General features: G+C 51.1%; 1 protein-coding gene across 1 annotated transcript in view; it reads right to left on the reverse strand.

Annotated features, from left to right (window-relative positions):
* The window catches only part of dntt (deoxynucleotidyltransferase, terminal), a 195937-nt gene that overhangs the window by 164784 nt on the left and 18424 nt on the right, over positions 1-12729 (reverse strand). The window contains exon 3 of the mRNA XM_034223875.1: positions 7864-7968. Within this exon, the coding sequence (XP_034079766.1) occupies positions 7864-7968 (105 nt within the window). The remainder of the gene's footprint in view (positions 1-7863; positions 7969-12729) is intronic.

Raw genomic sequence — 12729 nt, forward strand, 5'->3', positions numbered from 1 at the left:
ACCCTTGAGCTGTGACAGAAGGTCCTTCCTGTCGGGGAGACGCCAAGGTGGGCTGCAGCAGAGACTGCGCAGCAGTGGGAACCAGACTCTCCCCGGCCAGCGGGGGGCGACCAGAAGGAGCCTGTGCCCCTGAGTAAGGACCCTCTGAAGCGTCTGCAGTATCAGAGGCAGCGGCGGGAAGGCATACAGGAGAGTGTCCGGCCAGTCGTGCGCCAGGGCATCCTGACCCAACGGGCTGGTCACCTCCGTCCAGGAGAACCAGAGGGGACAGTGCCTCGACTCTTCTGAGGCAAAGAGGTCCACCTCGGCCCTGCCGAAAAGGCTCCAAATTGTCTCCACCACCTCTGGGTGAAGCCTCCACTCCCCCGGTGGAGGCTTGCGCCGGGAGAGGAAATCTGCGACCTGATTCAGGTCTCCTGGCAGAAAGATTGCCTGCAGACTGGCGAGGCGGAGGAGCGCCCAAGGCAAGAGGCTCTGTGAAACACGGAGCAGCTGTGTGGACCTGGTGCCCCCCTGGTGGTTGATTTAGGCAACTGCGGACATGTTGTCCGAACGAATGAGCACATGCCTGCCCGCCAGTTGGGGTAAAAAATGTATGAGTGCGAGCAACACAGCCCGCAGCTCCAGCACATTGATATGGTGTGCACCTTCCTGGGCAGACCACTGCCCCTGCACAGTCCTGCCCTGCCACACCGCACCCCGAGAGACATGCATCCACAGTGACCGTCTCCCTGGCGGGATGGGATGGCGCCCATAGGCACACCCATCAGAAGATAGGCCCTGTCCCTCCAGCGGGACAGAGAGTGGAGGCACCGCTGAGACACCCTGACTCTCTTGTGCCTGTGCCGCTTGGCGTCCAAGCGAAAGTTGTTCAGCCATATCTGCATGGGGCGCAGTGATAGCATGCCCAAGGGCACAACGGCTGAGGCAGCTGTCAGTCTGCCTAAGAGCCGGAGGAACTGGATGTAAGGCACCCTCTTGCCCAGTCTGAAGATGCGAAGATGGTGGGAAATGTCGTCCACACGACGAGGTGTCAAGTAGGCCCTCATGGCGACCGAGTCTAGGACCATCCCCAGGTAAGTTACCTGTTGGGAAGGCTCCAGGCAACTCTTCCCGGCGTTCACTGTTAGGCCCAACCGGGCTACATGGGATGAGAGGCGCGCCGTATCCTGGGCCACTTGGGCCCGGGACGGCGCGCAAACCAGCCAGTCGTCCAGATATGGCAGGACCTTCATGCCCTGTGCCTGCAGGGGAGCGAGCGCTGCCGCTACAACCCTGGTGAACACCTTTGGAGAGAGGGAGAGACCAAAGGGAAGCACCCGGAACTGATAATGTCGGCCCTGAAAGGCGAACCTCAAGAACTTCCGGTGATGGGATGCAATTGGCACGTGGAAGTAGGCGTCCTTCAAGTCCACGGTTGTGAACCACTCCCCCTGTGTGACAACATGAAGGGTGTCTGCTGTGGTTAACATATGGAAGGGCAGTACCCTCAAGAATCTGTTGATTCCTCTGAGGTCCAGAACTGGACGGAATCCGCCAACTTTCCTGCTCACAAGAAAGTACGCCGAGTAGAACCCCCCGCCCTGAAGCAGGGGGTCCACTGGCTCGATTGCGCCCTTGGCCAAGAGGACGGACAACTCTTGGGCCAGAGCTAAGGCCTTCGCCGGGTCGTTGACAACTGTCATACTGACCCGGCCGAAGGCTAGGGGCCGGCGTCGGAACTGCAATTCGTAGCCCTGGGTTAGGGTGGAAATCACCCAAGGGTCGGAAGTACAGGCAGCCCAGTAGCTGAGCTGCTGCTGGGAAAAACAGCCGACGACCGGCCTCGGGACTTCAGGGCCTAGCCCCCCGGCCCCTGGGGCCCCCTGGGGGGCGCCGGTAAGGCTCTGAAGCACGAGGCCGCCTGGAAGCCAGGCGACCTGGGGCACGAAAGCCATCGGCCGGTTGAGTGGGCCGCTGGGACCTCTGCAGACCACCCCTGTAAGCCGGTGGCTGAGTGCGCCTGCTAGAGCGGCCCCTGGGCCTGCTGGGAGTGGCCACGGGTCTGCGAAGACCCGAGAGCTGCTGCCTGGTCTGCCTAGCTTGGGCAGCGCGCTCCAGCGCCTCCAGGGCAGCTGACCCAAACAGCTCCCCTGGCACGACTGGCACGCTACGGAGGACTCTCCTACATGTCTCCGTCAGTGGTGACTGAGCCAGCCAAACCTGGCGACGAGTCTGTACCAGAAAGGACATAACTCATCCCAATTCCCTAGTCATTAGGGCAAAGGCCTGCAGTGATGCATCACTGAGGCCCAGCAAAGAAGGCTCGGCCGGAGCCTGCTGCAGCGAGGCGGAGACGGCCAGCATTAGATGGGAGAGGGAGTTCCCGATATGACCCATTCGTGCTGCTGCGTCGTAGGCCCTACAGAGCAGCCCATCTGTGACCCTGCACTGAGGCTGAGGGCACCTGACCACAGGCCTTAGAGCCTCGTCAGGAGCCAGAATCAGGGAGGCGATGGAAGGCTCAATGGGTGGCATGCCACCCAGCCCCACCCTCGCTGGGTCCTGCATGGCAGCCAAGGTCCGGGCATCGGAGCCAGCGTGGCCGAGGGCCCTGGTGTTCCTCCAGCATGCCAGGAGCTCCCTCAGGTACTCCTCTGAAGGAGGAACGGTGAGGGGGACAGAGGCTGGGCTACGCCTGAAGAAGGCACTAGCCTGAACTAAGTCGGCCTGCGGAACCGGAATCTGCAGGTGCACCAGGGCCGTACGAATAATGGCCGCCATGGAGTCGTCATCCACGCCCTGCCGAGACCCCTGAGCAGAGGAGAGGGAAGCCTCCTCGAGCAGGACCTCGTCCTCCGTCTCTTCATTGAAGAGGTTAGCCGAAGCCGCTAGCGACAAGGCATCCTCATACAGAGGTGCGGCAACCGAAGGAGGGGCGGCAACCGAAGGAGGGGCAGGCGGCACACTAGCAGCACCTATACCGGGCCCTGGCTGAAGGGCCAAGAGGAGCGACTTCATTGTGTCCATGTCGGTAGCCAGCTGATCCACTTTAGAGGACAGCCTGTTTCTAGTCCTCCTATTGGGGGGTGCACCCATGGCCATCGCTCCCTCAAGACGCCGGGGACGGCCGAACTGATCTGGAGGAGGATGTGACCAAGAAAGGTGTCCGTTGGCTGCCGCCAGCTGTTCCACCTCAGTGAGTCTAGCCATTCTGAGTGCCCGGGGCATGCAGCTACAGTTCATGCAGGCCCCTACCGTGAGAGCCTCCCTTAGATGCTCGAGGCCGAGGCAAGAGGGGCAGCGGTCATGGCCGTCCTCGGGCTCAAGAGAAGCCATACAGGCGCTACATGCATGAGCCATTCTGTAGGTAGCCAGACGCCGCGTAGCCGGGAGCGGGTGCGGGAACACAGCCTTCACCAGCTACCTGCTTCACAGAAAGAGTAGAGCCGCGCCGCTACTCGCCAAACAGAAAGAGGGATGTAAGTATACCCACGTTACCGGCAGAGGGAGCGGGAGCGAGAGCACTGCCTTCACCTAGCTGGGTTAATAAATAAGGCAGTTTACCAGGAGCGGGGGCGAGAACACTGCCTTCACTGGTTGAGCTAGAGGCGAGTGCCAGATGCAGCGTAACCGGGAGCGGGTGCGGGAACACAGCCTTCACCAGCTACCTGCTTAACGGGAACCGGGCAATTTAGCGTCTACCAGGAGCGGGGGCGAGAACACTGCCTTCACTGGTTAATTTAAGTCAAATGCCCGATGCAGCGTAACCGGGAGCGGGTGCGGGAACACAGCCTTCACCAGCTACCTGCTCAACGGAATAAACGAGGCAGTTTAGCGTCTACCAGGAGCGGGGGCGAGAACACTGCCTTCACTGGTTAAATTAAACACGAGTGCCAGATGCAGCGTAACCGGGAGCGGGTGCGAGAGCACAGCCTTCACCAGCTACCTGCTTAAAGGAATAAACAAGGCAGTTTAGCGTCTACCAGGAGCGGGGGCGAGAACACTACCTTCACTGGTTAAATTAAAGACGAATGCCTACCTTCTGAACGGGAAGAGTAGAGCGGTGCTGCTACTCGCCGAACAAACAAAGGGGATGTAGCTACACCCCAAATCAAGAAGCTTTACACAAGCTAAGACCGGAAACTGGCTTCTAAAGAAAAAACAGCACGGGAAACTCCGGTGCTTAACACGGCGTCAGCCGAGTGGCTGCAGCGCTACTGCTAACTAGCTCAATGCTAATGAACTTCGCAGAATAAGTACAAAAGCACAGCAAGGGCAACTCCTGGGAGAGGGAGCGGAAACACCTCCGTCACCATAAAAGTTGAAGCCCAAAAAGCAAAACAGACAGTAACGGGACAACTAGGCTGGGAGAGGGAGCGAAAACACTGCCATCACCAACCAAGCCGACACCAACCTGTCCGAACGAAGTCTCTGCGCAGCCAGCCACAGCTCCTGGAGGACGGGTAAACCCGCGGCCCCGACTGGATGAGTCGCGAAGCTGCACGCAGCCAGCTGTTTGCAGAGAATCCTTAACAAATATTCCAACCGAACGAACGCTGTAGGCTACAAAAAATGTAGCCAAGGTACTCTCGCGCAGCGAGAAGATGAAAGGGAACAGATCCACTGACGACACCGGCTGATATAGCCGGTGTCACGTGGGTCACAGGTGACTTTGTTGGTATTGGTACTCGAGCTGCGCATGCGCGCGATGGACACATCCAGTGCTAAAGCACCGCCTCTGGCGGTCAGTAGGGACGAAATAGAACCCCTGTTAGTGTTTGTATGTGTTTGTTTCTACTGTGTGTCTCTCTCTCTCTGCCTGCTGGTCTGCTCTACACGGCTGGGAGCAATCTCCAATCAACCACACCTGCAACCTGCTCATCAGCCACACTATGAAAACCTGCAGCCTGCGCTCATTTCCTGCCGGATTGTTGCCGTGAACGGTTTGTTGCGTGCCGCTCTACCTTTTTACCAGCATATTCTTTGACAACTTTGCCTGCTTTTGCCTCACACTCATTTTTGTGTCTCTCCCAGGACAAATCCAAGGCCTTCCACACTCCCAAGACCAGCAAGGCCTCTCCACCCACCCTGGAACAACTGTTTCCCACTGCCGCCATAACCAACCTCCACTCCCAGCTCCCATTTTCTAATAAACAAATGTTACTTTCACCAGCTGATTCCGAGTCATCCTTTTACATGTGTTAATAGTCAAATTCCAATAGTTAAGTAAACTATCATAATCATCCTAATGACCACAGTGGTCAGTCCACTTACCCAGGAATTTTTAGTTGAACAATTACAGGAATATTATGTCTTTATGTTCTAATAATGTAAACATATTTTAGTAAATTGTTACCACAGAATATTTGCATACTTTTTTAACATAAACCATGTTATCCTTCTCTAAAATAATAACATTCTGGCAACATAAAAAATCTAACTTGCAGCTGAAAACATTTTAAGAACAGTAGGGCATAATGTTCTATCAATGTTATCAAAAACATTTGAAGAATGTTTTTAGAGAACGTTATCCTACCTTTCAGAAGAACATTCTGGAAACCAAAATAAAACCTCCCGCTGAAAATGTTTTAATTATAGTAGGACATAATGTTCTAACAATGTTATCAAAAACATTTGAAGAAGGTTATCACCAAACATTTTAAGAATGTTTTTAGAGAACGTTATCCTACCTTTCCGAAGAACGTCTGGAGACCAAACAAAAACTTCCCGCTGAAAACATTCCAAGAACAATGACTGTAACAATCTCAGAATGTTTTTAGAACCAAACATTTCTAGCTGGGATGCCACTTGTTAAAAATAAATAACATTTCTGTGAACTGATATTTGTTTAGCAAGCTTATTAGAGGATGTTCCCTGAAATATTGTAAAATGTCAATGAAGATGTCAGACTTAGTATAGTTGTTAATAATTACATACAATACATGGAATTTGTGTGTGTGTTCCAAGTGAATCTGCGGCCCCCTGGTGGCCAGTACATCAATTATGTGGCCCCCACCACCATCAAAGTTGGCCATCCCTGAACTAGAGAGAAGAAAACCACAACTAGTGGCCTGAAAATATCCACTAGTTTAAGAAAAAGCCATACATGTTAAATCAATAGCTAACTAGTTGCATACAGTTGCCCACTAGTGCAAAAAAAGCCAAACTAGTTCAAGGAAAGGCGCATCTGTGCGTGTCTGCCGCTGTGAACAGCACATGCTCGCAGGCACGTGTGGGTGAACTGCGTAACACGTGTGTGTTTCTAATACGTACACTTACAATCACTGCGAGGTAAAAGTCATTATGTCAGAGCCGCTGCCTCACGGGCCCTCGGTAAGCTGTGCTTAATAGTCTCATCAGCGGGTCTCCAGACTCAAACACACACATGGTTTGCCAGACGCTTCTCGGGGATAACGCACACCGCAGAACAGTGATTTCTTATCCTGTGCCAAATGCGGCACCAACACAGTGCCTCCGAGAGGGATCACACAACTGGAGATGAATGATATGCAAATACTACATAACATATTACACCATATTTATAGCAAGCGATTTAACACACTTTAGAAAATATTGTAGATATTTTTATAATAATATAACAAAAATATATAAAATAATTCAAATAATTCCCACCTACCCCCCAAAAATATGAATTCAAACTGCTCTATAACTATAATATAATTAGTTAGATATGATTCTGAAATGGACCATTCATAATAATTAGCACTTTACTTTTGAGTTTATTTTGATGCTTATACTTATGTGCTAATACTTTTGTACATTTAATAGAGTACGAGTTTGAATGCAGGACTTTTTCTTGTAAAAAGAGTGGTACAGTGATGAGGTATAATTCTAGGCCGACCTGGAAGTAAGCGTCACATTTTCATTGGATATCGATATATTGCAGAAAATAACATTTGTTCGATACAAGATACATATCGTGTCATAAAATAATCTCCAAATATTAACACCATTTTATAATTTGTTTAAGCATAAATGCAATAGCCAGAAATATCATGCTAATTTTAGGCTATGAACGTACTACATCATGAAGACTGCTGATCATCACTGCTAAGTAAAGGCACCTAATGTTTTCTGTGATGATGTTAAGTAGTCTCATTTAGCCACTTCTCAACAGCTGTTTGTATCACACATGAAAGCTTTGGAAATACACAAGTGGAGTAAATACTGCCACATTTTATAATGTAGATCAAACGTGAAATCTATTCAGCTTGTAATACCCAAAGACCTTAATTCAGGCTTCAAACCACAAACTTTCAAAAAAGCGTTGACTTCGAGAAGAGGGAACCGGAAGTGGTAAAATGCTAGGTAATTTTGATGTTTTAAGACTCAAACTGGCACCACTCTACATTCCCTTATGATAGTACAATATAAGTATTTCTTCCACCACTGTCTCAATGTAACATCCTTGCCCTTTTCTGGTGTCATCAACACCTGAGCCAATCAACTAGTTAATAATTTCCCCATTATTTGTGGGAACCTGAATCCCACCCTAACCCTCCCTGCTACACTGTCCACCAGATGGCAGAGGGACAGATTCATAATTTCTTGTAAGGAGCGTCACGTCTGTCGGCCATCTTGGCGCCTCAGGGCGTGTCCGTGCCGGCCCCGGTGCCAGGGATCGTGGGCCTGTCAGCTGTTGCATCTCTAAAACGCTAGAGCCGCAGATGCTGCTCATTTGCAGGTTAATGTATTTTGGGGGGAGTTGTGTCAGAGTGCTGCTGAGTGAAGCAAGCCAGCCATCCAATTAGAGCAGAACAGATTAGGAGGCTTTTTGCATGGGAAAGCAGTGCGACAGCTTAAGGTGGGCGACATGTAAAAGTGCTGTGTCCAGAATGACGTTAGAGAAGAGTTTCTTACTGTGAATTTCTTGTTATGGTTTTCCAGGGTTGTCCGTCTCTGGCAGGCGTACCGAGAAACGGTTGCCACAGGAGTGAGTGGAGAACCTTCTGTGGGCAGGGGGATCTGGTTAAAAAAAAGATCAGAGACTTATGAACCGAAACATAGAGCATGCATCGTCACAATTTCTGAGCTTTTGCAAATTGTTGACAGGCTAAGCGTGAGGTTGTTCCTGACAAGTACAGAGTCAAGGGTTCAAATTGAATTACATATAAATGCAGCCATTAGATTTTGAGAAGTTATTTTTATGACTGTATGTCTCCAGGGCAACAGGCTAATGACTCTCATCTCACAGTCTGGTGGCATACAAATCCATTACGCTACCTTACCCGTGGCATTACAAATCTGCTTGCCATCATCTAATTTGCCTCCTGTAAATTGCCTTTTCATTCTATGAAGAAATGGTTCCCCATTTCTAATACATGTGTCATAAGGATTACCAATGTAATATTATTATTCTCGCAAACAATTAGACATCACAAAAGGGAACATTGTGTCCATAAAATTGTCCATGGATTAGGTGGGGAGAACGATACAGAGAATGGAGGAAGATGAGGAGGAGGAGGAGGAGGAGGAGGAGGAGGAGGAGGAGGAGGAGGAGGAGGAGGAGGAGGAGGAGGAGGAGGAGGAGGAGGAGGAGGAGGAGGAGGAGGAGGAGGAGGAGGATGGAGTAATTGTCACCACACAGTGTTGACTGGGGCGTTCTGCAGAAGGAACAGGGGTGTCTCAAAGGGATAATGAAAAGAGCTGGTACATCTCTTGCTGCTGGGCTGAATCAGTGAGGGATTAAAAACATTTTCATCATTTATTTTCTGCCAAGAGCTTTTCCTGTCCCCCTTAAAAAAAATACCTGTGAATATATTTCACGACACCATTTTTCTGCCAATCAAAAGTATAAACTATCTTCTCTTACTGTGCTTCTCTCAAATACAATAGGGGGTTCTCCACCACTTGTTCTACCTTTGCTGCAGTTTGTTCAATTCAATATGGAATTGTGGGATCCATGGAGACAAACGCCTCAGCATCAGCATGCACAGGTTGGATTTCCCCATCTAGCCTCAGTTTGTATACAGGCTTGTCCTTCTGTGGATGCTAATGCTCTCAGACTGACCTCACAGGCAGAGTATTCCTATCTGGCCTGCTCTCTAGAGTTTTGTTCACCTTTGCTGTATGGCTTGGATGTAACTAAACCAATGTCTGCTACCGCGACAGTAAGTATTGCAGGATCTCGCCAACTTCTGTGATCTTTCTTCAAACCGTGGAGACGCTCCTTCAAACCCGTAGAGAGGCTTTTTCAAAACATAGAGACACTCCTTTAACCCGAGAGACACTGAATTGAACAGTAGATGCAATCCTTCAAACCGTAGAGACAAACTTCGAAACCGTAGAGACATTTAAAACCGTAGAGACATTTAAAACCGTAGAGACATTTAAAACCATAGAGACGCTACTTCAAGCCATAGAGACACTATTTCAAACCATAGAGACAAACCTCCAAACAGTAGAGACAATCATTTAAACCACAGAGACACTCCTTTTAACCGTATAGACACACCTTCACACCGTAGAGACAGTCCTTCACACCTTAGATTTAGAAGAACTCCTTTAAACCGTAGAGATAACGTAATCAAATGGGAGATACAAACCGTAGAGAAACTCCTTGAAACCTTAGAGACAAAACTATAGGTTACTTACGTAACCCCTGTTCTCAGAGTAACATGAAGTGAGATGTCTCACGATGGGATGCGCCTCATCGCGGAGCAAACAGCAGCATCAATCTCATTACGCCAATCCTGATTGGCTGGTGATCTTGACGTCAGCGTCAGGGAATTCACCCCCTATAAGTAGCTTACGCCACGACGCATGCGTCATTCAAAATAAGCACCTCTTCTCGCTTCACCATAGCAAGGAGGGCCGTCTGGTGAGACATCTCACTTCATGTTACTCTGAGAACTGGGGTTACGTAAGTAACCTATAGTTCTCATTCATAACACTCCGTTCGATGTCTCACTATGGGAAATTGTAGCTCCCGTATTGTCAGACGAGCTTATCTCGAAAATCACCAAACCAACAGGTAGAGCTCTGACTCAACCAGGTGCCCAGCACTGCTTGAGTCATACTGGGAACAGAACGTCCAGCCTGTTAAGAGGCGGACAAAAGTGAGCGGCGAGGACCAGCTCGCCGCTGCACCAATGTCTTGGATGGGAGACATCCTGGACAGAGCCCAGGATGCAGCCAGACCCTGAGTCGAAAGAACTCGCGGACCCGAGGGTGCCTGCGAACTCTGACTCGTATGAGCCCCAAAGCAATTGCTTCCACAAACCAGTGGGAGAGCCGTTGCTTAGTAACAGGCTTGCCCTTATAAGGGTTAGCCCAGGACACAAGGGGTTGGTCATTATGACGAAGCACCCTTGATCTGTCCCTGTACGTGCGTAAAGCACGGGCTGGACACGGCAAATCCGGCCGCTGTTCCCCGGAGGAATACAGTGGCGGGGAGGATGCCTCAATGTCAAATGTGGTACCTGAACCAACCGCCTTAAGATAAAGGTAGGGTTGGGCTTCAACCACACTCTGTTTGCCCTGGGGCGAACTGAGTGCATGAAGACTGTACAGATAGTGCATGAGTGCCACTGGCTCGCTTGGCAGCTGCCAGGGTCAGCTCATGTCACACTGTATTCAGATTGTACCACTCACGGGCCAGGCCCATAAAGCCAAGCGCTCTGGGTGTGGGTGAAAGATCGCCCCCCCCCCGCTTGGGACAGTATGTCCCTGCGTAGTGGGAGCTGCCATGGCTGCCCACACAGCAGCTGATATATCTCCGCTAGCCAGTACATAGCTGGCCAGTGCGGAGCTATCAGGATAAGTGTGTGGCGTTGCTCTCTCACTCTGGCCAGAGTTGGGGGTATCAGAGCCAGGGTGGGAACGCGTACAGAAGGCCCGGGGGCCAATCGTGCGCGAGTGCATCCACGCCTAACGGTGCATTTAGATCGCGCATCGAAAAGAACAGCTGACACTGAGCGTTGTCTTTCGATGCGAACAGATCCACCGCGGCTCTGCCGTAACGCACCCACAGCTGGCTCACAATCCTTGGATGTAGAGTCCAGTCTGCATAAAGTGGTATACCTCTGGACAGTAGATCTGCCCCGAGGTTCATCACTCCCGGTACGTGCGTCGCTCTCAGAGAGAGGAGACGTCTACCGCTCCATAGGATCAGTTTGCGCGCCAGTGTGTGTAACTGGAGAGAACGCAAACCCCCTTGGCGGTTAATATACGATATTGTGGTCGTATTGTCTGTCCTCACGAGGGACGTGATGTCCCCTGAGGAAAGGCAGAAAGCGTTTTAGGGTGAGAAACACCGCTAAAAGCTCCAGGTAATTTATGGATTACTGGAGGTCTCTGCTCCAGAGACCCCTCACCGGGCGACCTTCATAAATACCTCCCCAACCTGTCAGACATGCGTCCGTGGTGACCACTTTCCGTGAAAGGACAGCACCCATAGGCACACCTCGTACTAGAAAAGTCGGGTGCAGCCAGTGGCGCAGTGCCATTACGCATTTCACAGTAACCATAACTCTCCGCGCGCCATGGCGCCATGGTTTAGTTTTAGGGCGGCCACCCAGCGCTGAAACTCCCTCATGTGTAAGCGTCCCAGTCGTACGACCAGGATGGCTGCCGCCATGAGCCCCAGCAATCGCAGGCATGGTCTGAAGAGAACATGTTTGCGCAGCTGGAAAAGAGCGAGACAAGCTCTGAAAGCTTTCACTCTTTCCGCTGACAAGCGAGCTGAAAAGGACACCGAGTTCAGGCGTAAACCCAGGAAGAGTATAGTCTGCGCGGGGCACAACATGCTCTTCTCTGTGTTTATTATGAAACCCAGGTTGAGCAGGTGCTTTACGAGGACATTTGTCTGCGTAACAGCCTCCTGCTCCGACTGTGCGAGAAGCAGCCAGTCGTCCAGGTAGGTCGCCAGGCGAATACCCTGTTGTCTTAACGGGGCTATCACGGCTTCCGTACATCGTACAAACACCCTTGGACTGAGAGACAGACCAAAGGGGAGTACTCTGTATTCATAACAGATCCCCTGAAATGCGAATCTCAGATATTTCCTGTGTGGGTGATATACTGGGATGTGAAAATACGCATCTTTCAGGTCGACTGATGTAAACCAGTCGTCTTGTCGCACGAGCCGCAGCAGAGATGTGTGAGTGAGCATTCTGTACTTATATATTTTTAGATATTTGTTCAGAGCCCTCAAATCAAGTATTGGCCGAATTCCGTTCTCTCCCCGTTTGGGACCGAGGAAGTACTTGGAATAGAATCCGCCCTGACTCTGCTCGGCGGGTACAATAGATATAGCCCTCTTTTCTAGGAGTGAGAGAATCTCTCTCTCCAGAATATGGGCTGACTCTCCTCGGGCCTGCGAATGCAGAATGCCCGAGAAGCGAGGGGGGGTGACGGTGACTTGGAGTCTGTAGCTCCGTGTAACTGTCTTGAGAAACCCAAGCAGATGTCGTGAGCATCTCCCGCTGTATGCTCCTTAGAGCCAGCTGAGATGTCACGTCTCTTCCCCTCTGAGTCTCTATTTGTTGTGTTATGGGGCCCTCCAGTGTCTGAGCACTGTGGTGCCCCATTTCGACAATCCCCACCGACACAGCGCATGCGCGTGGCGGTGGTGCCCTTACGGCTCCAGCCGGCACTGCGCATGCGCGTGACGGTGGTGCCTTCACAACACCAGCCGGCACTGCGCATGCGCGTGACGGTGGTGCCTTCACAGCTCCAGCCGGCACTGCGCATGCACGTGACGGTGGTGCCCTTACAGCTCCAGCC

Source organism: Gymnodraco acuticeps, unplaced genomic scaffold, assembly GCF_902827175.1.
Source record: "Gymnodraco acuticeps unplaced genomic scaffold, fGymAcu1.1, whole genome shotgun sequence".
Taxonomy (NCBI): Eukaryota; Metazoa; Chordata; class Actinopteri; order Perciformes; family Bathydraconidae; genus Gymnodraco; species Gymnodraco acuticeps.